Consider the following 26,097-nt stretch of genomic DNA (forward strand, 5'->3'; position numbering starts at 1 on the left):
CAGGGAAACTACCTACTAAAGGACTCAAATTTCTTCATAGCACTTTCTTCACCAACATCCTAGTTAACTAAACAAAGAATGACTGGGGGAAGTGGAAGGGATATTTATAGCTCTGGCTGGGGTGTCTTCGCCGCCTCCTGGTTCCCAACAGTAATGAATGAATTTGTGGACTCTCCCTGCCATTGGAAAGAAACAGAAGTGTGGACTATTGTTATCAGAAGGAGCAGCCAATTCCATTTTGAGACCGATATTGGCTAAATATAAATAAACTCAAAGCAAAACCCTTAAATGGACAGTCAAGTAAAAAAAAACAAAAAAACTTTCATGGTTTAAATAGGGCATGTAATTTTAAACAACTTTCCAATTTACTTTTATCACCAATTTTGCTTTGTTCTCTTGGTATTCTTAGTTGAAAGCTAAACCTAGGAGGTTCATATGCTATTTTCTTAGACCTTGAAGGCCGCCTCTAATCTAAATGCATTTTGATAGTTTTTCACCACTAGAGGGCATTAGTTCATGTGTTTCATATAGATAACATTGAGCTCATGCACGTGAATTTACCATGGAGACAGCTCTGATTGGCTAAAATGCAAGTCTGTCAAAAGAACGGGGCAGTCTGCTGAGGCTTAGCTACAAGGTAATTACAGAGGTAAAACGTGTATAATTATAACTGTGTTTGTTATGCAAAACTGGGGAATGGGTAATTAAAGGGCCATAATACCCAAATGTTTAAACACTTGAAAGTGATGCAGCATAGCTGTAAAAAGCTGACTAGAAAATATCACCTGAACATCTCTATGTAAAAAAGAAAGATATTTTACCTCAAAAGTTCCTCAGTAGCCACATCCCATTGTAAAGGACTTCTAAGCAGCAAATCAGTATGTTTGTCCCGGGAAAAAAGAAGCAGCGAGCTTTCGTGCACACTCATCTTATTTCCCTATTCAGTGTAAGGAAGTGTACTATGAAATCTCATGAGAGTTAAGTGAAATCTCATGAGATCACAGTAAAAGAGTTCATGACCTCAGCACTGCTAATGCTGATTGGGTGCTGTTAATTTCTTCATTTTTTTTTTTTTTTTAACCTACAGCTGAGCAGCAGCTTAAGTATAAGTTTTTAGACAGAACTTACTCTGCTGAGCTGAAGAAATTGTGAGGTAAAATATCTTCCTTTTTTACATAGAGATGCTCAGGTGATATTTTCCGGTCAGCTTTATACAGTTATGCTGCATCAGTTTCAAGTGATTTAGCATATGAGTATTATGTCCCTTTAAGGGATTATCTTTCTTTTAAAACAACAACAATTCTGGTGTTGACTGTCCCTTTAATAAACTGAAATGTTATGCTTGTGAATGTTTAATACATAGTTTGTAGTCTTACATTCAGAGTCTTGCAATCCCGGCAAATTTTGAAGGACCTCAAAACAAACAAGAAACATACTCTTAGATAGTGTTTCATTAGCAATTGTACACAGCAGATTATGGCGGTTGAGCACATCCATTCGGTCACAGGGCCATATTGAGGTATTTATTATCCATTCAGACTCTGCAAAGAGAAAACAATTGGTTAATATAATAATGCAATATTTTCTTCTGAAATATTAATCTCCTTATGCTCAATGAAGGGAAAACAGTGGATGCGGGTGCATGTAAACTATAACAATATGTTCCAAGCCCATATGCACTACACCCAATATCACTAAAACATGAAAGTATATTGCAAAATGATTCCAATCAAAACTGAAATGCACTGAATTATAAACAGTTGTTTACAACAATCCTTTATATTAGTTAATGAACAAGCATGCCAACAAATACATATTATGCTAATGTACTCAGACTAAATGCTGTTGCAATATTGCCACAAAAAAAAAAAAATACTGAAAGGTCAAGCATAATTATAAGATTTCACTTACTAGTACAAGGGAGAAACTGAACCAAAAAGGAGGTGCATACTTAAACTGTCGCCAGAAAAAAATAAAATGTATGCTTACCTGATGAATTTCTTTCTTTCCGGATATGGAGAGCCCAAGACGTCATTCAATTACTAGTGGGCTAAGCTGTTAAGTGTCACTCCACCTACCCATAATCCCCAGTCATTATGGGAAATGGAAAAAGAATAACACAAAGGTGTAGAGTTGCCTGAGGATTAGTAAAAAATAACTGTTTTAATAAAGGGTGGGGTCGTGGACTCTCCATATCCGGAAAGAAAGAAATTTATCAGGTAAGCATACATTTTGTTTTCTTTCCTAAGATATGGAGAGTCCACAACATCATTTAATTACTAGAGGGAACCAATACCTAAGCTAGAGGACACAGAATGAACAAGGAGGGAGAACAAGACAGGCACACCTAAACAGAAGGCACCACAGCTTGAAGAACCTTTCTTCCAAAAGATGCCTCAGCCGGGGCAAAAGTATCAAATTTGGAAAATTTGGAAAAAGTATGCAGAGGACACCAAGTTGCAGCATTGCAAAGCTGTTCCACAGAAGCTTCATCTTTGAAAGCCCAAGAAGAGGAGACAGCCCTAGTGGAATGAGCTGTAATTCGCTCAGGAGGTTGCTGTCCAGCAGTCTCATAAGCAAAACAAATCATACATCTCAACCAGAGGGAAAGAGAAGTAAAAATAGCCTTCTGACCCTTACGATTTCCTGAGAAACAAACAAACAGGGCAGAAGACTCCTTAGTCGTCTGTAAGTAGAATTTTAGAGCACGCACAACATCGAAGTTGTGCAACAGACATTCTTTATGAGAAGAAGGATTGGGACAGAGAGAAGGAACAACAAGGAAGGAACAACAATTTTCTGATTAATATTTCTATCCGAAACCACTTTAGGAAGAAACCCCAATTTAGTACGAAGAACCGCCTTATTCACATGAAAGATAAGGTAAGGAAAATCAAACTGCAAAGCCGAGAGTTCCGAAACTCTCTGAGCAGAAGAGATAGCAATAAGAAACAACACCTTCCAAGATAGCAACTTAATATCTATGGAATGCATTTGCACAAAAGGAGCCTGCTGCAAAACTTTAAGAACAAGATTAAGGCTCCAAGGAGGAGCAACAGGTTTAAACATAGGCCTGATTCTGACCAGGGCCTGACAAAAAGATCCGCCAGACGCTTGTGTAACAAAATAGATAATGCAGAAATCTGACCTTTCAGAGAACTGACTGACAACCCTTTTTTCAGACCTTCCAGGAGAAAAGACAAAGTTCTAGGAATCCTGACCCTACTCCAAGAGTAGTAGATTCACACCAATAAAGGTATTTACACCATACCTTAAGTTTTTCGAGTAACAGGCTTGTGAGCCTGGATCATGGTCTCAATGACCGACTCAGAAAATCCCTGCTTTGACTGAACTAAATGTTCAATCTCAAAGCAGTCAGCTTCAGAGAAATGAGATTTGGATGGAGGAATGGACCCTGAGTTCTAAGGTCCTTCCTCAGAGACAACCTCCAAGGTGGCCGAGAAGACATCTTCACTAGGTCTGCATACCAGAATATAAAAAACATAATTTATGCTTACCTGATAAATTCCTTTCTCCTGTAGTGTAGTCAGTCCACGGGTCATCATTACTTCTGGGATATTAACTCCTCCCCAACAGGAAGTGCAAGAGGATCACCCAAGCAGAGCTGCTATATAGCTCCTCCCCTCTACGTCACACCCAGTCATTCGACCGAGAACCAAACGAGAAAGGAGAAACTATAGGGTGCAGTGGTGACTGGAGTATAATTTAAAAATTTAGACCTGCCATAAAAAACAGGGCGGGCCGTGGACTGACTACACTACAGGAGAAAGGAATTTATCAGGTAAGCATAAATTATGTTTTCTCCTGTTAAGTGTAGTCAGTCCACGGGTCATCATTACTTCTGGGATACCAATACCAAAGCTAAAGTACACGGATGACGGGAGGGACAGGCAGGATCTTTATACGGAAGGAACCACTGCCTGAAGAACCTTTCTCCCAAAAACAGCCTCCGAAGAAGCAAAAGTGTCAAATTTGTAAAATTTGGAAAAAGTATGAAGAGAAGACCAAGTTGCAGCCTTGCAAATCTGTTCAACAGAGGCCTCGTTCTTAAAGGCCCAAGTGGAAGCCACAGCTCTAGTGGAATGAGCTGTAATTCTTTCAGGAGGCTGCTGTCCAGCAGTCTCATAGGCTAAACGTATTATGCTACGAAGCCAAAAAGAGAGAGAGGTAGCAGAAGCTTTTTGACCTCTCCTCTGTCCCGAATAAACGACAAACAGGGAAGAAGTTTGGCGAAAATCTTTAGTTGCCTGCAAATAAAATTTCAGGGCACGGACAACATCTAGATTGTGCAGAAGTCGTTCCTTCTTTGAAGAAGGGTTAGGACACAATGATGGCACAACAATCTCTTGATTGATATTCTTGTTAGTGACAACCTTAGGCAAAAACCCAGGTTTAGTACGCAGAACTACCTTATCTGAATGAAAAATCAGATACGGGGAATCACAATGTAAGGCTGATAACTCAGAGACTCTACGAGCCGAGGAAATAGCCATCAAAAACAGAACTTTCCAAGATAACAGCTTGATATCAATGGAATGAAGGGGTTCAAACGGAACAACCTGGAAAACGTTAAGAACTAAGTTTAAGCTCCATGGTGGAGCAACAGTTTTAAACACAGGCTTAATCCTGGCCAAAGCCTGGCAAAAAGCCTGAACGTCTGGAACTTCTGACAGACGTTTGTGTAAAAGAATGGACAAAGCTGAGATCTGTCCCTTTAAGGAACTAGCAGATAAACCCTTTTCTAAACCTTCTTGTAGAAAAGACAATATCCTAGGAATCCTAACCTTACTCCATGAGTAACTCTTGGATTCGCACCAATGTAAGTATTTACGCCATATTTTATGGTAAATCTTTCTGGTAACAGGCTTCCTAGCCTGTATTAAGGTATCAATAACTGACTCCGAAAAACCACGCTTTGATAAAATCAAGCGTTCAATTTCCAAGCAGTCAGCTTCAGAGAAATTAGATTTTGATGTTTGAAAGGACCCTGAATTAGAAGGTCCTGTCTCAGAGGCAGAGACCAAGGTGGACAGGATGACATGTCCACTAGATCTGCATACCAGGTCCTGCGTGGCCACGCAGGCGCTATCAGAATCACCGATGCTCTCTCCTGTTTGATCCTGGCAATCAATCGAGGAAGCATCGGGAAGGGTGGAAACACATAGGCCATCCCGAAGGTCCAAGGTGCTGTCAAAGCATCTACCAGGACTGCTCCCGGGTCCCTGGACCTGGACCCGTAACAAGGAAGCTTGGCGTTCTGGCGAGACGCCATCAGATCTATCTCTGGTTTGCCCCAAAGTCGAAGTATTTGGGCAAAGATCTCCGGATGAAGTTCCCACTCCCCCGGATGAAAAGTCTGACGACTTAGGAAATCCGCCTCCCAGTTCTCCACTCCAGGAATGTGGATCGCTGACAGGTGGCAAGAGTGAGACTCTGCCCAGCGAATTATCTTTGATACTTCCATCATCGCTAGGGAGCTTCTTGTCCCTCCTTGATGGTTGATGTAAGCTACAGTCGTGATATTGTCCGACTGAAACCTGATGAACCCCCGAGTTGTTAAATGGGGCCAAGCCAGAAGGGCATTGAGAACTGCTCTCAATTCCAGAATGTTTATTGGAAGGAGACTCTCCTCCTGAGTCCATGATCCCTGAGCCTTCAGGGAATTCCAGACAGCGCCCCAACCTAGTAGGCTGGCGTCTGTTGTTACAATTGTCCAATCTGGTCTGCTGAATGGCATCCCCCTGGACAGATGTGGCCGAGAAAGCCACCATAGAAGAGAATTTCTGGTCTCTTGATCCAGATTCAGAGTAGGGGACAAATCTGAGTAATCCCCATTCCACTGACTTAGCATGCACAATTGCAGCGGTCTGAGATGTAGGCGTGCAAAGGGTACTATGTCCATTGCCGCTACCATTAAGCCGATTACCTCCATGCATTGAGCCACTGACGGGTGTTGAATAGAATGAAGGACACGGCAAGCATTTTGAAGCTTTGTTAACCTGTCTTCTGTCAGGTAAATCTTCATTTCTACAGAATCTATAAGAGTCCCCAAGAAGGGAACCCTTGTGAGTGGTAAGAGAGAACTCTTCTCTTCGTTCACCTTCCACCCATGCGACCTTAGAAATGCCAGTACTAACTCTGTATGAGACCTGGCAGTTTGAAAGCTTGACGCTTGTATCAGAATGTCGTCTAGATACAGAGCCACCGAAATTCCTTGCGGTCTTAGCACCGCCAGAAGAGAGCCCAGAACCTTTGTGAAGATTCTTGGAGCCGTAGCCAACCGGAACGGAAGAGCTACAAACTGATAATGCCTGTCTAGGAAGGCAAACCTTAGATACCGGTAATGATCTTTGTGAATCGGTATATGAAGGTAGGCATCCTTTAAATCCACTGTGGTCATGTACTGACCCTTTTGGATCATGGGTAAGATTGTCCGAATAGTTTCCATTTTGAACGATGGAACTCTTAGGAATTTGTTTAGGATCTTTAAATCCAAGATTGGTCTGAAGGTTCCTTCTTTCTTGGGAACCACAAACAGATTTGAGTAAAACCCTTGTCCGTGTTCCGACCGCGGAACCGGACGGATCACTCCCATTAGTAAAAGATCTTGTACACAGCGTAGAAATGCCTCTTTCTTTATCAGGTTTGTTGACAACCTTGAAAGATGAAATCTCCCTTTTGGGGGAGAGGCTTTGAAGTCCAGAAGATATCCCTGAGATATGATCTCTAACGCCCAGGGATCCTGGACATCTCTTGCCCAAGCCTGGGCGAAGAGAGAGAGTCTGCCCCCCACTAGATCCGTTCCCGGATCGGGGGCCCTCACTTCATGCTGTCTTAGGGGCAGCAGCAGGTTTCCTGGCCTGCTTGCCCTTGTTCCAGGACTGGTTAGGTTTCCAGCCTTGTCTGTAGCGAGCAACAGCTCCTTCCTGTTTTGGTGCAGAGGAAGTTAATGCTGCTCCTGCCTTGAAGTTACGAAAGGCACGAAAATTAGACTGTCTAGCCCTAGGTTTGGCTCTGTCTTGAGGCAGGGCATGGCCTTTACCTCCTGTAATGTCAGCGATAATTTCCTTCAAACCGGGCCCGAATAAGGTCTGCCCTTTGAAAGGTATGTTAAGTAATTTAGATTTAGAAGTAACATCAGCTGACCAGGATTTTAGCCACAGCGCTCTGCGTGCCTGAATGGCGAATCCGGAATTCTTAGCCGTAAGTTTAGTTAAATGTACTACGGCATCAGAAATAAACGAATTAGCTAGCTTAAGGGCTTTAAGCTTGTGTGTAATCTCATCCAATGGAGCTGATTCAAGGGTCTCTTCCAGAGACTCAAACCAAAAAGCTGCTGCAGCCGTGACAGGCGCAATGCATGCAAGGGGTTGTAATATAAAACCTTGTTGAACAAACATTTTCTTAAGGTAACCCTCTAACTTTTTATCCATTGGATCTGAAAAGGCGCAGCTATCCTCCACCGGGATAGTAGTACGCTTAGCTAAAGTGGAAAACATAATTTATGCTTACCTGATAAATTTATTTCTCTTGTAGTGTATCCAGTCCACGGATCATCCATTACTTATGGGATATTAACTCCTCCCCAACAGGAAGTGCAAGAGGATTCACCCAGCAGAGCTGCTATATAGCTCCTCCCCTAACTGCCATTACCAGTCATTCGACCGAAAACATGCAGAGAAAGGAAAACCATAGGGTACAGTGGTGACTGTAGTTTAATGGAAAAATTACCTGCCTTAAAGTGACAGGGCGGGCCGTGGACTGGATACACTACAAGAGAAATAAATTTATCAGGTAAGCATAAATTATGTTTTCTCTTGTTAAGTGTATCCAGTCCACGGATCATCCATTACTTATGGGATACCAATACCAAAGCTAAAGTACACGGATGACGGGAGGGACAGGCAGGCTCTTTATACGGAAGGAACCACTGCCTGAAGAACCTTTCTCCCAAAAACAGCATCCGAAGAAGCAAAAGTGTCAAATTTGTAAAATTTGGAAAAAGTATGAAGAGAAGACCAAGTTGCAGCCTTGCAAATCTGTTCAACAGAAGCCTCATTCTTAAAAGGCCCAAGTGGAAGCCACAGCTCTAGTAGAATGTGCTGTAATTCTTTCAGGAGGCTGCTGTCCAGCAGTCTCATAGGCTAACCGTATTATGCTACGAAGCCAAAAGGAGAGAGAGGTAGCCGAAGCTTTTTGACCTCTCCTCTGACCAGAATAAACGACAAACAGGGAAGACGTTTGTCGAAAATCCTTAGTTGCCTGTAGATAAAATTTCAGGGCACAGACTACATCTAGATTGTGTAGCAGACGTTCCTTTTTCGAAGAAGGATTAGGACACAAAGATGGAACCACAATCTCTTGATTGATATTCCTGTTAGTGACCACCTTAGGTAGGAACCCAGGTTTAGTACGCAGAACTACCTTGTCTGAATGAAAAATCAGATAAGGAGAATCACAATGTAAGGCAGATAACTCAGAGACTCTTCGAGCCGAGGAAATCGCCATTAAAAACAGAACTTTCCAAGATAACAACTTGATATCAATGGAATGAAGGGGTTCAAACGGAACCCCCTGTAAAACATTAAGAACTAAGTTCAAACTCCATGGTGGAGCAACAGTTTTAAACACAGGCTTGATCCTAGCTAAAGCCTGACAAAAAGCTTGAACGTCCGGAACTTCTGACAGACGTTTGTGTAAAAGAATGGACAGAGCTGAAATCTGTCCCTTTAAGGAACTAGCGGATAAACCCTTTTCTAAACCTTCTTGTAGAAAAGACAATATCCTCGGAATCCTAACCTTACTCCATGAGTAACTCTTGGATTCGCACCAATATAAGTATTTGCGCCATATCTTATGGTAAATCTTTCTGGTAACAGGCTTCCTAGCCTGTATTAAGGTATCAATAACTGACTCAGAAAAACCACGTTTTGATAAAATCAAGCGTTCAATTTGCAAGCAGTCAGCTTCAGAGAAATTAGATTTTGATGTTTGAAGGGACCCTGGATCAGAAGGTCCTGTTTCAGAGGTAGCGACCAAGGTGGACAGGATGACATGTCCACTAGATCTGCATACCAAGTCCTGCGTGGCCATGCAGGCGTTATTAGAATCACTGATGCTCTCTCCTGTTTGATTCTGGCAATCAATCGAGGAAGCATCGGGAAGGGTGGAAACACATAAGCCATCCCGAAGGTCCAAGGTGCTGTCAAAGCATCTATCAGAACCGCTCCCGGATCCCTGGATCTGGACCCGTAACGAGGAAGCTTGGCGTTCTGTCGAGACGCCATGAGATCTATCTCTGGTTTGCCCCAACATCGAAGTATTTGGGCAAAGACCTCCGGATGAAGTTCCCACTCCCCCGGATGAAAAGTCTGACGACTTAAGAAATCCGCCTCCCAGTTCTCCACTCCCGGGATGTGGATTGCTGACAGGTGGCAAGAGTGAGACTCTGCCCAGCGAATTATCTTTGATACTTCCATCATTGCTAGGGAGCTTCTTGTCCCTCCCTGATGGTTGATGTAAGCTACAGTCATGATGTTGTCCGACTGAAACCTGATGAACCCCCGAGTTGTTAACTGGGGCCAAGCCAGAAGGGCATTGAGAACTGCTCTCAATTCCAGAATGTTTATTGGTAGGAGACTCTCCTCCTGATTCCATTGTCCCTGAGCCTTCAGAGAATTCCAGACAGCGCCCCAACCTAGTAGGCTGGCGTCTGTTGTTACAATTGTCCAGTCCGGCCTGCTGAATGGCATCCCCCTGGACAGATGTGGCCGAGAAAGCCACCATAGAAGAGAATTTCTGGTCTCTTGATCCAGATTCAGAGTAGGGGACAAGTCTGAGTAATCCCCATTCCACTGACTTAGCATGCACAATTGCAGCGGTCTGAGATGTAGACGTGCAAAGGGTACTATGTCCATTGCTGCTACCATTAAGCCGATCACCTCCATGCATTGAGCTACTGACGGGTGTTGAATGGAATGAAGGACACGGCATGCATTTTGAAGCTTTGTTAACCTGTCTTCTGTCAGGTAAATCTTCATTTCTACAGAATCTATAAGAGTCCCCAAGAAGGGAACTCTTGTGAGTGGAAAGAGAGAACTCTTCTTTTCGTTCACCTTCCATCCATGCGACCTTAGAAATGCCAGTACTAACTCTGTATGAGACTTGGCAGTTTGAAAGCTTGAAGCTTGTATCAGAATGTCGTCTAGGTACGGAGCTACCGCAATTCCTCGCGGTCTTAGTACCGCCAGAAGAGCACACAGAACCTTTGTGAAGATTCTCGGAGCCGTAGCCAATCCGAATGGAAGAGCTACAAACTGGTAATGCCTGTCTAGAAAGGCAAACCTTAGATACCGGTAATGATCTTTGTGAATCGGTATGTGAAGGTAAGCATCCTTTAAATCCACTGTGGTCATGTACTGACCCTTTTGGATCATGGGTAAAATTGTCCGAATAGTTTCCATTTTGAACGATGGAACTCTTAGGAATTTGTTTAGGATCTTTAAATCCAAGATTGGCCTGAAAGTTCCCTCTTTTTTGGGAACCACAAACAGATTTGAGTAAAACCCTTGTCCTTGTTCCGACCGCGGAACCGGATAGATCAATCCCATTAATAAAAGATCTTGTACGCAGCGTAGAAACGCCTCTTTCTTTATTTGGTTTGTTGACAACCTTGACAGATGAAATCTCCCTCTTGGGGGAGAGAATTTGAAGTCTAGAAGGTATCCCTGAGATATGATCTCTAACGCCCAGGGATCCTGGACATCTCTTGCCCAAGCCTGGGCGAAGAGAGAAAGTCTGCCCCCCACTAGATCCGTTCCCGGATCGGGGGCCCTCGATTCATGCTGTCTTAGGGGCAGCAGCAGGTTTCCTGGCCTGCTTGCCCTTGTTCCAGGACTGGTTAGGTCTCCAGCCTTGTGTGTAGCGAGCAACAGCTCCTTCCTGTTTTGGTGCAGAGGAAGTTGATGCTGCTCCTGCTTTGAAATTACGAAAGGAACGAAAATTAGACTGTCTAGCCTTAGGTTTGGCTCTGTCTTGAGGCAGGGCATGGCCTTTACCTCCTGTAATGTCAGCGATAATTTCTTTCAACCCGGGCCCGAATAAGGTCTGCCCTTTGAAAGGTATATTAAGCAATTTAGATTTAGAAGTAACGTCAGCTGACCAGGATTTTAGCCACAGTGCTCTGCGTGCCTGAATGGCGAATCCGGAATTCTTAGCCGTAAGTTTAGTTAAATGTACTACGGCATCTGAAATAAATGAGTTAGCTAACTTAAGGGCTTTAAGCTTGTGTGTAATCTCATCTAATGGAGCTGATTCAAGTGTCTCTTCCAGAGACTCAAACCAAAATGCTGCTGCAGCCGTGACAGGCGCAATGCATGCAAGAGGTTGCAATATAAAACCTTGTTGAACAAACATTTTCTTAAGGTAACCCTCTAACTTTTTATCCATTGGATCTGAAAAGGCACAGCTATCCTCCACCGGGATAGTGGTACGCTTAGCTAAAGTAGAAACTGCTCCCTCCACCTTAGGGACCGTTTGCCATAAGTCCCGTGTGGTGGCGTCTATTGGAAACATCTTTCTAAATATCGGAGGGGGTGAGAACGGCACACCGGGTCTATCCCACTCCTTAGTAACAATTTCAGTAAGTCTCTTAGGTATAGGAAAAACGTCAGTACTCGCCGGTACCGCAAAATATTTATCCAACCTACACATTTTCTCTGGTATTGCAACTGTGTTACAATCATTCAGAGCCGCTAACACCTCCCCTAGTAATACACGGAGGTTTTCCAGCTTAAATTTAAAATTTGAAATATCTGAATCCAGTTTGTTTGGATCAGAACCGTCACCCGCAGAATGAAGCTCTCCGTCCTCATGTTCTGCAAATTGTGACGCAGTGTCTGACATGGCCCTAATATTATCAGCGCACTCTGTTCTCACCCCAGAGTGATCACGCTTACCTCTTAGTTCTGGTAATTTAGCCAAAACTTCAGTCATAACAGTAGCCATATCCTGTAATGTGATTTGTAATGGCCGCCCAGATGTACTCGGCGCTACAATATCACGCACCTCCCGAGCGGGAGATGCAGGTACTGACACGTGAGGCGAGTTAGTCGGCATAACTCTCCCCTCGTTGTTTGGTGAAATATGTTCAATTTGTACAGATTGACTTTTATTTAAAGTAGCATCAATACAGTTAGTACATAAATTTCTATTGGGCTCCACTTTGGCTTTAGCACATATAGCACAGATATCTTCCTCTGAATCAGACATGTTTAACACACTAGCAAATAAACTAGCAACTTGGAAATACTTTTCAAGTAATTTACTATAATATGAAAACGTACTGTGCCTATAAGAAGCACAGAAAAAGTTATGACAGTTGAAAATTAATAAACTGAAAAGTTATAGCATCAAATCTTTGTAAAAAACACAATTTTAGCAAAGGATTGCGCCCATTAGCAAAGGATAACTAACCCTGATAGCAGAAAAAAAAAAAAAAAAATACAGAAATAAACGTTTTTTTTTTATCACAGTCAACTACAATCTCACAGCTCTGCTGTGAGTGATTACCTCCCTCAAAACAAGTTTTGAAGACCCCTGAGTTCTGTAGAGATGAACCGGATCATGCAGGGAAGACAATAAACTTCTGACTGAATTTTTTGATGCGTAGCAAAAGCACCAAAAAAGGTCCCTCCCCCTCACACATAACAGTGAGAGAGATCAGTAAACTGTCATAAATTAAATAAAACGACTGCCAAGTGGAAAAAAATAGTGCCCAAAACATTTTTTCACCCAGTACCTCAGAAAATTAAACGATTTTACATGCCAGCAAAAAACGTTTAACATTAATAAATTGAGTGTTATTAAAAAGCCTGTTGCTAGTCCCTGCAAATTAGGCTAAAGTTTTATGCATACAGTATAATTCCAGTGAAGTGCCATTCCCCAGAATACTGAAGTGTAAAATATACATACATGACAGCCTGATACCAGTTGCTGCTACTGCATTTAAGGCTGAGTTTACATTATATCGGTATGGCAGAATTTTCTCATCAATTCCATTGTCAGAAAATAATAAGCTGCTACATACCTCTTTGCAGATTAATCTGCCCGCTGTCCCCTGATCTGAAGTTTACCTCTCCTCAGATGGCCGAGAAACAGCAATATGATCTTAACTACTCCGGCTAAAATCATAGAAAAACTCAGGTAGATTCTTCTTCAAATTCTACCAGAGAAGGAATAACACACTCCGGTGCTATTATAAAATAACAAACTTTTGATTGAAGGTATGAAACTAAGTATAATCACCACAGTCCTCTCACACATCCTATCTATTCGTTGGGTGCAAGAGAATGACTGGTAATGGCAGTTAGGGGAGGAGCTATATAGCAGCTCTGCTGGGTGAATCCTCTTGCACTTCCTGTTGGGGAGGAGTTAATATCCCATAAGTAATGGATGATCCGTGGACTGGATACACTTAACAAGAGAAACTGCTCCCTCCACCTTAGGGACCGTTTGCCATAAGTCCCGTGTGGTGGCGTCTATTGGAAACATCTTTCTGAATATAGGAGGGGGTGAGAAAGGCACACCGGGTCTATCCCACTCCTTAGTAACAATTTCAGTAAGTCTTTTAGGTATTGGAAAAACGTCAGTACTCGACGGTACCGCAAAATATTTATCCAACCTACACATTTTTTCTGGTATTGCAACTGTGTTACAATCATTCAGAGCCGCTAACACCTCCCCTAGTAATACACGGAGGTTTTCCAGCTTAAACTTAAAATTTGAAATGTCTGAATCCAGTTTATTTGGATCAGATCCGTCACCCACAGAATGAAGCTCTCCGTCCTCATGTTCTGCAAATTGTGACGCAGTATCTGACATGGCCCTAATATTATCAGCGCACTCTGTTCTCACCCCAGAGTGATCTCGCTTACCTCTAAGTTCTGGTAATTTAGACAAAACTTCAGTCATAACATTAGCCATGTCCTGTAGTGTGATTTGTAATGGCCGCCCTGAAGTACTCGGCGTTACAATATCACGCACCTCCCGAGCGGGAGATGCAGGTACTGACACGTGAGGCAAGTTAGTCGGCATAACTTCCCCCTCGTTGTTTGGTGAATGATGTTCAATTTGTACAGAATGACTCTTATTCAAAGTAGCATCAATGCAATTAGTACATCAATTTCTATTGGGCTCCACCTTGGCTTTTGCACATATAGCACAGAGATATTCCTCTGAGTCAGACATGTTTAACAAACTAGCAAGCTTGGAAATACTTTTCACTCAAATTACAAGTATTATTTTGCCCCCATTAGTAATGGATAACTAACCCTTAATAGCAGAAAAAAATGTACAAAATATAAACGTTTTTTATCACAGTCAAAGCACAATCTCACAGGTCTGCTGTGAGTGATTACCTCCCTCAAAATAATTTTTGAAGACCCTTGAGCTCTGTATAGACGATCCGGATCATGCAGGAAGAGAAACAGACTTTTGACTGAATTTTTGATGCGTAGCAAAAGCGCCAAAATAGGCCCCTCCCCCTCACCCACAGCAGTGAGGGAAGTTCAGTAAACTGTCTTAAATTAAAATAAACGACAGCCAAGTGGAAAAACAGTGCCCAAAAACAATTTTTCACCCAGTACCTCAGATAATTAAACAATTTAGCATGCCAGCAAAAACGTTTAAAATCAAATAACATGAAATGTCATTAAACAGCCTGTTGCTAGACGTTCCCACTGCAAGTTAGGCTAAAAATTATATGCATATAGTATTACCCAGAGAAGTGCCATTCCCCAGAATACTGAAGTGTACACATATATACATAAACAGCCTGATACCAGTTGCTACTACTGCATTTAAGGCTGAACTTACATTATATCGGTATTGGCAGTATTTTCTCAGTCAATTCCATTTCTCAGAAAATAATATACTGCAACATACCTCTTTGCAGGTGAACCTGCCCGCTGTCCCCTGATCTGAAGTTTACCTCACTCCTCAGAATGGCCGAGAACAGCAAAATGAATCTTAGCTACGCCGGCTAAAATCATCCAAAAACTCAGGTAGATTCTTCTTCAAATTCTACCTGAGAAGGAACAACACACTCCGGTGCTGTTTTAAAATAACAAACTTTTGATTGAAGATATAAAAACTAAGTATAATCACCACAGTCCTCTCACACATCCTATCTATTAGTTGGGTGCAAGAGAATGACTGGGTGTGACGTAGAGGGGAGGAGCTATATAGCAGCTCTGCTTGGGTGATCCTCTTGCACTTCCTGTTGGGGAGGAGTTAATATCCCAGAAGTAATGATGACCCGTGGACTGACTACACTTAACAGGAGAAATGGTGTTAACAACTTAGATGCGCCTACTCCTAGAAAAAAATCCTATTGGGGATTAACAATCAAAAAATCCCTGTGATAAAGTGTGAATAAATTGAGCAAATACAATTATAAAATGTATGTGCACAAATCAAAATAAATTAACCATATGTTTCAACTGTTAATTGCAACTAAGTTGACACAAATGATTCTATAATGATAATGTATAACAATGTTTAGTTGTATATAATACAGAGAACAGACACAGTAGGTGTACAGACCCAAATCCCTCTAGTAAGGAGTGATAATGTTTTACTGGGATATTAATAATAATAAAAAAATAATAATGAATAATTAATGTAAATTGAATATGTGAACTAAAATACCACAAAAGTGATTCAAACAAAAACAAACTTGATCACTATGCTATATAGTGATAATGTCCTCAGTAAGTCCCAAGAAGGTAAACAACAATTCCTTGTGATGTCTTGGTTCCAACAACCAGGGTGTTTAAACGACCTGAGGCTGCAAACTTCTTCAAAAAACTTGATGGCAAGCAAGCATATAAATCTGTAAAACGATAGAAGAGGGTGCCACAATAGTGCACGATCAGTGGTACTAGGTCATCAGACACGCACATACAGGTTGTACTTACAAAGTATATAGCACTTGAGAAGTGCCACAAACGCCTGCTGGACCGTTTTTAGCCGTCCAGATAGCTATCCTCTCGCACTTGTTGGTATGAGGAAACTCCAACGGAAAAGTGGTCACATCCGTCCATGCTCAGCAGCCTGATCTCCGTCTCCCAAAGTGAATATGGAGGTGATAGTTCTGGCAGTGTGCAGGTTAAGAAGAAATTCTGCAGACACTTCACAAACTCCCTTCTCAGCAGCAGACGCCTCGCCCCCACAGCAACCCGGTAAGTGAAGCAAGTCTCTGAAAGGGGAGTTGGCACAGTCTGACTCTGTACTAATCCTGCGAGGCCATGCAGGAGCTATTAGAATTACTGATGCTCTCTCTCTTGTTTGATACAAGCAATAACTCGTGAAAGGAGCGAAAACTGAGAAAACAGGTATGCTAGACCGAAATCCCAAGGAACTGCCAGAGCATCTATCAGAGCGGCCTGAGGATCTCTTGACCTTAAACCGTACCTTGGAAGCTTGGCGTTCTGCTGAGACGCCATCAGATCCAAATCCGGCACCCCCCATTTGAGGGTTAACCTGGAGAACACCTCCGGATGGAGAACCCACTCCCTCCCTGGGAGGAAAAGTCTGTCTGCTTAGGTAATCCGCTTTCCAGTTGCTCACTCCAGTATGTTGGATGGCAGATAAACAATTGAGAGCTTCTGTCCACTGAATAATCCGTGCCACCTACTTTATGGCTAAAAAACTCTGAGTTCCTCCCTGGTGGTTAATGTAAGCCACTGAGGTAAAGTTGTCCGACTGAAACCTGATAAACCGGGCTAAGGACAATTGAGGCCAAGCCTTCAGAGCATTGTAAATCACTCTCAACTCCAAGATGTTTATGGGGAGAGCAGACTCCTCCCGTGTCCATAGTCCCTGCGCCTTTAACGAGTCCCAGACTGCTTTGCAGCCTAGCAGGCTGGCGTCCGTGGTCAGAATTACCCAGGAAGGTCTCCGGAAGCATGTGCCCTGAGAAAGCCACAAGTCTCTTATAGACTGGTCTAGATCTATCCTCTGAGACAGATCCAAATGGTCTCCATTCCACTGTCTAAGCGTGCATAATTGCAGAGCTCTCAAATGGAATCAAGCAAAGGGAATGATGTCCATGAAAGCGAACATAAGACCAATTACGTCCATACGTTGAGCAACTGATGGCCGGACAGTAGACTGAAGAGAGAGCAAGAGTGCATTTTGGATTTTCTGACCTCCGTCAGAAAAAATTTAATAAATAGGGAATCTATTATGGTCCCTAAGAAAACCACCATTGTAGCTGGAACAAGGGAACTCTTATCCAGATTCACTTTCCAACCGTGGAACGTAGAAAAAGACAACAAGATCTCTGTATGAGAGTTTGCTTGTTTAAAAGATGATTATCTATTGTAAAGAAAACTTACACCATAAAGAGCACTCGCTTAGATACTATTTAGAGTGAAGGAAACAACGACATACAGTTAGATAGAATAAAATATAACTTTTATTGGATAAATAAATAAAAGGGGGGGGGGGAATCGCCTCAATATTAAGATAAAAAAAAATATATATACAGTGTATAACGTTAAGTCAGATTAAATTACTAGTATGAGAGGTGAGTAGCACCCCAACTATATAAGGAGACTGGATCAAAATAATAACTATATATAAAGCTAATAAAATAGGAACATAATCCCACAAGGTCCGGTGATATCGTACCACCAAGTTAATACAACGCTACTATTGCGTAATGTCAAGTTAATACTCAGTCACTGTGGAACATATTTCACACAGCTGGCTAAGACCAATAATATACAGCAAGTAGCAGTTAGACTAAAGCAAGTGTCCAGATTAAAGTACTAGTATGTGGTTAGATCTACGGGATATGTTCCCCAGTACGGTACCAATATCCTATATACCAGTCCCCAAAATACCATAAAACTTATAAGATCATATATACTAAATATATGTGGAACATTTTTCACACATATACTCTAAATAAAGTTATGCACAGAGTAATGTCGCCTTGATGCGCATTTCACCTCAGCTTCTTCAAAAGGCGAACCCGCTAGTCGTTGGACCTGTCCTTTAGAATACTTAGTTGACCAATCGTTAGGCCATGTGGTTCACACGCCCACTAGAGAGCCTCTCAGGGCATGGTAAATTGCAATTAGACAGGACAGGACATGTGACGATGTTTCGTCAGCATGTTAATCAATCGGATTGGTTAGGAGTTAACACATCTTCTTCCAGTGATTGGCTGGAGATCGTAACTATAAACAAAGGCAGCGTGTTACGCGTTATCCGTTAACAGAGTGGAAATCACTACTGCCGATCGCGTCTATGATTGCTCACTGTTACTTAGAAAATGTATACTTCGATCACACAAAGAATTTTACCATCAGTATGTATGGGCTTATTGCGAGACAAAGCGCTATATGCAAGTATATATGCAAATACCAATAAAATGGTAAGGATCGTAATTTTAAGTGGAAATCATCCAAAATTGATCATTGCTGATAAACTTCACAATGAATATCAATAAGTGGGGAGAAACAATTATGTGTAACCTGTGAGATATTGTACAAAAATACAGTCAAGTCATCTTGGTGTTTAATCACAATGCATCTAAGGCAGATCAGTTAAGATCATACCAACTGTTATCCATTATTAAAATAGCCAGGGAGAGTGTCAGATTAGTTATTTATACTTGCGTTCCCAGGTGGATCTCACAGTAACCAAATTTTACGATATATGATTTGTTATGTAAATCACAGATATTAACAGGAAAATAATAATGTAGGTAGCATGTTTTATGAAAATGGAGTAATATCCAGTAGCAAACATGAGCTTATAAAGATGTGTGTCAGTATTGCCAACAAAGTGAAAATACCAGAAGCAAATATAAGACACCTAAATATGTGTCATCAGTTATGGCAGTTATTAGGAAGAGTAGCAATATGGCTATTAGAATTAATCCACCATGTAAGTCACTATTAATCTGGAAACTTCCCATTAGGAGTCATTGAGTTCAGTAAAAATATCCATTTACTTTCATGTTGTAATAGGGTGCGTTCAAAATTACCCCCTCGTATGCCTGTTTTAATGACTTGTAGAACTGACATTTTTATATCTGGTTTTGCTTTGCGCTATTTGAGAAAGTGTCTCGCTACCGGTGTGAGAGTTTTACCCTTTTTACTGTCTTCCACACTGTTTTTGATGTTATTCAGATGTTCACCCAGACTGAAACGTAGTTCCCTTGTTATACCAACGTAAATCTTGGGACAGTCACATTGCAAACAATAAATAACATTCTTTGTTCTGCAATTGGCATAATCCATAAGTTTTTTGTTTACTCCTTCTGGGAATGTTCTGATTTCTCTCATGTTAAACATGTATTTACAAAAGGTGCATGAGCTGAAGCTGTAGGTGTGAATGATGGACTGCTACCTTTTTTTCCTTACGAAATGGCTTCTGACTAATTTGTTACTCGAAGTCAGTGCCCTTTTCCAACTCACAGACACACATTCACCCACAGTTCCTGTTAGGTCATCATCTGCTCTCAAAATGTCAGAGTGTTTATTTACAATATTTATGAGTTCACTGTGTTTCTCATTATAGGTGGTCACAAATCTCACCCTCTTATCAGTGATGTTAGTTTTAATTTTAGGTGTCAAAAGACTAGCTCTATCCGTGTGTAGTGCTCGATGATATTCCTTCTTGATGGCTTTACAAGTATGCCCTCTTGACTTCAACCTCTGCTTAAGTTCTTTTGATCTTATAAAGAACGTTTGTGAGTCTGAACAGTTCCTCCTTAATCAAAGGAATTCACCAACTGGAATTGCTTTTTTCATAGGCCATGAATGACAACTGTTAAATTCAAGAATGGAGTTGGCTGCTGTTAGTTTCCTAAATAAGTCTGTGTTTAGATGACCATTCTCATCCTTACAGATCTTGACATCAAGAAATTCAACTGCTTCAGTACTCACACAGTAAGTTAACCTTAAATTCAGATTATTATTATTGAGTTTTTTCAATAAGATCTTTAAACATATTTGCGTCTCCTTTCCACAAAATCAGTAGGTCATCTATATATATCACCCATAGTAAGATGCCAGTATATTCTGCATAAGTATCCCCAAAGACAGTCCCTCTCTCCCACCAGCCCAGATAGATATTGGCATAGGTGGGAGCACATGAGGAGCCCATGGCAGTACCTTGGGTTTGTAGGTAAAAACGGTCATTAAATACGAAGAAGTTATGTTCTAGGACAAAATTTAATAGCTTTAGAATATATCTGTTTCTGTCCTGTTTATCATTAGCTTCTATATTTAGAAAGTATTGCACCGCTAAACAGCCTTTTTTCGTGTTTAATGGATGTGTAGAGTGATTCTACATTACACATGATCAGAAGTGTGTCATTTTCTACCACTATACCTTCTATTTTTGATAGAACATCCATGGTATCACTCAAATAAGAGGGTAAGGTGATTACAATATCTCTGAGACACATATCCAAAAACTGACTTGCAGGTTCACAGAGACTATCTATGCTTGAAACTATTGGCCTGCCCGGTGGCTTGTCTTTGTTTTTGTGTATTTTAGGGAACAGATAAAAAGTAGATATCTTAGGTGATGTAGTATTTAAGAAATCCCACTCTTTACTGGTAATGATATCATGTAATTTTGCATTTCCTATCAGATTTTGGTATTTAGAGAGGAAACCCTCAATTGGATTAGAGAAAAGAAGTTTATAGCAGTGTTTATTATTGAGTTGCCTCATGGCTTCCTTAACATATAGTTCCTTGTCCCAAATTATGATGTTACCACCCTTGTCTGAAGGCTTTATGATGACATCATCCCACCCTTGTATTTCCTGTAATGCTGTATTTTCTCTTCTCATGAGGTTTTTGGCACAAATGTCATCAATACTTAATAGTTCTTTGATAACCACTTTCAAAAAGGCCTCTATCATGGGGTATTTATTTAATTGTGGCATAAATTTCAAATTCTTCTTAACTTATCGTCAGGATTACCAGGATTGTCGGGTATTGTGTCTATTTCATTTTCCTTCAACAAGTCAACGAGAGTCACCAATGTCTGTGAGTCCGTATCTTCATGTTTAGTATACTTTTTTTTTTTAATGCTAATTTACGACAAAACAAGATAAGATCTTTAATCAATGTAAATTTGTCGATGGAGGGTGTGGGTGAAAAGGAGAGACTCCTAGATAGGACTTGGATATAGAGTAAGTATTGGTCAGAACCTTATTAGATAAGTTAATTATCTGAACATATTTTATTTCCTGTGTTTCCATCATGGTCTCCTTGACCAATCCTCCCACCTCCGATGCTGGTGGTCTGATCTGTAACCCCATCTCGTTCTGTCTCGAAGGGCCCTTCCTTCCACCCCACCTCTCCTTGTCTCTCTCTTGTAGTGTTTGTAGTGGGTTGGTTGCCTTTCTCTAAAAAAAGATATGGAAGTATGTTGCTGATTCTCACTTGTTGTCTGAGTATCGCTATCACTATCTTCTACAGCAGAAGAATCGTTATCTGATAGAGTATTGGTTTTTGAGGGTGGTAGTGTGTTAGTCTGTCTCCTTCTGGGCATTCTATCGTCCCACGTGAAAACCCTACCTTTTTCAAAATCTTTTATATCTCCTTGATCTTGGCACACTTTGTCTGTATGGTTTCGGATTCTTTCTTATCCAATTACTGTCTATCTAAAACAAATTAGATAATAGAAGTAAATTAGAAAGTTGTTTAAAATTGTATTCTCTATTTGAATCATAAAAGAAAAAATTTGGGTTTCATGTCCCTTTAAGAAAGCCATGAGACAACTCAATAATAAACACTGCTATAAACTTCTTTTCTCTAATCCAAATGAGGGTTTTCACTCTAAATACCAAAATTTGATAGGAAATCACCTAACCCTCTTATGTGAGGGATACCATGGATGATCTATCAAAAATAGAAGGTATAGTGGTAGAAAATAACACTTCTGATTACGTGTGATATAGAATGACTCTACACATCCATTAAACACGAAAAAGGCTGCTTAGTGGTACAATACTTTCTAAATATGGAAGCTCATGATAAACAGGACATAAACAGATTTATTCTAAAGCTATTAAAATTTGTCCTAGAACATAACTTCTTCATATTTAATGACCGTTTTTACCTACAAACCCAAGGTACTGCCATGGGCTCCTCATGTGCTCCCACCTATGCCAATATCTATCTGGGCTGGTAGGAGAGAGAGAGACTGTCTTTGGGGATACTTATGCAGAATATACTGACAACATCTAACTATGGGTGTGATATATTGATGACCTACTGATTTTGTGGAAAGGAGAAGCAAATATGTTAAAAGATTTTATTGGAAAACTTAATAATAATGATCTGAATTTAAGGTTAACTTACTGTGTGAGTACTGAAGCTGTTGAATTTCTTGATGTCAAGATCTATAAGGATGAGAATGGTCATCTAAACACAGACTTATTTAGGAAACCAACGGCTACCAACTCCATTCTTGAATTTAACAGTTGTCACTCATGGCCTACGAAAAAAGCAATTCCAGTTGGTGAATTCCTTCGATTAAGGAGGAACTGTTCAGACTCACAAACGTTCTTTATAAGATAAAAAGAACTTAAGCAGAGGTTGAAGTCAAGAGGGTATACTTGTAAAGTCATCAAGAAGGCATATCATCGAGCACTACACATGGATAGAGCTAGTCTTTTGACACCTAAAATTAAAACTAACATCACTGATAAGAGGGTGAGATTTGTGACCACCTATAATGAATGTGTGTCTGTGAGTTGGAAAAGGGCACCGACTTCGAGTAACAAATTAGTTAGAAGCCATTTCATAAGGAAAAAAAGACAGCAGTCCATCATTCGCACCTACAGCTTCAGCTCATGCACCTTTTGTAAATACATGTTTAACATGAGAGAAATCAGAACATTCCCAGAAGGAGTAAACAAAAGTGCAATTATGCCAATTGCAGAACAAAGAATGTTATTTATTGTTTGCAATGATTTACGTTGGTATAACAAGGGAACTACGTTTCAGTCTGGGTGAACATCTGAATAAAATAAAAAACAGTGTGGAAAACAGTAAAAAGACACTTTCTCAAATACCACAAAGCAAAACCAGATATAAAAATGTCAGTTCTACAAGTCATTAAAACAGGCATAAGAGAGGGTAACATTGAACGCACCCTATTACAACATGAAAGTAAATGGATATTTTTACTGAACTCAATGACTCCTAATGGGATGAATGAGAATAATGGTTTTGGCTCATTCCTGTGATCATGTCTGAGGATATGTATCAAAGTGTCCTTAGAATTACTCTTCTACCTATTATCATCATTGAAACACTGTACAACGGTCACTTCCCTATTCTGCAAACATTTGGGTGGTACTTTGTCCGAAATGCATATACCTGTCTTTTATTACCTCTTACATGCTGGATGTTATTCCATCTGTATTGATCTATACTACTATCTTTCTGATGATATGCACGCCTCAATCTTCCCCTAGCATACTGTAAGTTAGAGTACAATGATATCTATGATTAGATAGATAACACGCTACCACATCATATATAAAGATTCTGGATTAATAGTGAATTACATGGTGGATTAATTCTAATAGCCATATTGCTACTCTTCCTAATAACTGCCATAACTGATGACGCATATTTAGGTGTCTTATATTTGCTTCTGGTATTTTCACTAAGTTGGCAATACTGACACACATCTTTATAAGCTCATGTTTGCTACTGGATATTACTCCATTAGCACAAAACATGCTACCTACATTATTATTTTCCTGTTAATATCTGTGATTTACATAACAAATCATATATCGTAAATTTGGTTACTGTGAGATCCACCTGGGAACGCAAGTATAAATAACTAATCTGACACTCTCCCTGGCTATTTTAATAATGGATAACAGTTGATATGATCTTAACAGATCTGCCTTAGATGCTTTGTGATTAAACACCAAGATGACTTGACTGTATTTTTGTACAATATCTCACAGGTTACACATAATTGTTTCTCTCCACTTATTGATATTCATTGTGAGGTTTATCAGCAATAATCAATTTTTTATGATTTCCACTTAAAATTACGATCCTTACCATTTTATTGGTATTTTTTTTTTTTTTAAATAATTTTTTATTGAGGTTTTTGCGTAGAACATACATAAAACACAATACACCATTTTGCAAGAAGAACAAAATACAAAATATAAACATAGTTACCCGAAAAATTTCGGAAATCATACAATAGCTTGGTGAAAGGCTAATGAAACCTCGATTTTTCAATAATATATCACATGTGGCTGACCTGTTAGAAACAGAGATTCAGGCCCTATGGGCCAAAAATATGAAAAATAGTAGCTATCTGATGGTCAGGAGTCTAGCTCGCTAGGAGCTTCAAAGTATATCATGCGTATCTGGCCTATAAGGAGCTTTGCTTTAGGCCCAGTGGACCCAGAGTATAGGAGATAATAGATATCTGATGACCAGAAATCTAATATTTTAATAGCTTCAAAAGGAGCATGAATACGTGTATAATAAGTGGGGGAAGGGGGATATTCAGCGGTAAGCACCGCTATGTTTATTAGGGAGAGTGAGAATGGAGGGCGGAGCCATAGGAATATAGGAGTATAGTAGGAGACTTGGGGGGGCCTATTAAACTTGGTAGTGTAGTTAAGTAAATGGGCCAAGATATCTAGTTACCCAGCTATGAATTATTAGTCATGTGAGAGAAAGTGGCGTTATGTTACACATATTTGTTAAGCACATATAGCTGTAACTGCAGGGGGTGGGGGTATATAACCTCCTATATCTGGGTTTGACAAGATATAATCACTAACCAAGTAGATCAATCTATAAGCTCGGCAATTAGGCATAAGCTATTGGGCGGGCTCAGAGTCTATATATGAATTGGGTAATGTACACATTAAAACATGTAATAATACATTTTCTGTAGTAATCTATATTAGGGAGATTACTCTAAATGTAACTTTACTGATGTCTCCAAATGCATGTCTGGCGGGATAATTTGATCAAAAAATATATGCAATTATCTCCTTCCAGGGGTTCCAGCTTACCCAGAAGCAAAAATGCCATAAGTATCAGAATTAACACCTAATGTATAATAAGGAAACAAACATAAATTGAGCTATAAAACAGCAGTTTTCATAGTGCTACTTGTGTTACTTCTGTTTGAAGAGATGCACACAATTATGTCTAAAGGATATATTGCCATATTGGTTGCAAGATCATTTACAAATAAAAAGGCTTAATTCCTGCCTGACTCCATTCCAATAGGGAACTTGTTTCAGCGAAGAAATAGCAACGAATCAGTGGACTTTTACAGACTGTTTCATTGCATATGGAAACATAACTCTAACTTTAAACATGCGAGGAGCAAACATTTAGTTTCAGGGCAAGAGACCCATTGTAAAATGAAGCTATAAATTTTAGTTTCATACCTCATACCTTATTCTTGCGATGAGATAACATTTAATCTATGCACTTTTTCAGACTGTTTCACATCATGTAGAGTACTATAAGCTAAACGCAACTAGCTTCCCATCCATCTAACTAATATACATAAAACTTTACTGTCAGCTCAGACCTTTTATCATACTTTTGTACACACGCAAATTTCTGACTTTAATATATAAAAATATGTTTAAGTTCAGTATAATAGAGCTAGTAACTCTGAGGAGAGTTATGTGACTAATAGGAAAGTCTAATGCAATTCAAATATAATCAGCAAGTGAGCCAAACACAAAATTAAGCATACATTTGTCATATATGTAACCTCTCATTTACAGGTAGAGTACATTGTTTTATGTAGCGTCATATAGAAGTATAAATGCAGTAATAAGGTAATGGAAAGAGGGGTAAACTGGAGAGTATGAAGCATAAGAGACTTCTGGTAGAGCTCCTCTCCTGGGGAAATGCTAGCTATAAGCGATGTGGGAAAAAGGAGTAGGGATATGACCCGCAGATAAGATGTACTGGCGGGAAAGGGAAGAGAGGAGCTCAGCAGGGTAGACACTTTGCGTAACCTATT

The 26,097-nt window shown here is 40.3% G+C and overlaps 1 protein-coding gene across 1 annotated transcript in view; it reads right to left on the reverse strand.

Moving 5' to 3' along the window:
- Positions 1-26,097, reverse strand: part of TOPAZ1 (testis and ovary specific TOPAZ 1) — a gene marked incomplete at its 5' end in the record, with an annotated part of 739,661 nt that overhangs the window by 170,072 nt on the left and 543,492 nt on the right. Inside the window, one exon of the mRNA XM_053715746.1 lies at positions 1,377-1,541. Coding sequence (XP_053571721.1) covers positions 1,377-1,541 — 165 coding nt within the window. The remainder of the gene's footprint in view (positions 1-1,376; positions 1,542-26,097) is intronic.

Source organism: Bombina bombina, chromosome 5 (assembly GCF_027579735.1).
Source record: "Bombina bombina isolate aBomBom1 chromosome 5, aBomBom1.pri, whole genome shotgun sequence".
Lineage (NCBI taxonomy): Eukaryota > Metazoa > Chordata > Amphibia > Anura > Bombinatoridae > Bombina > Bombina bombina.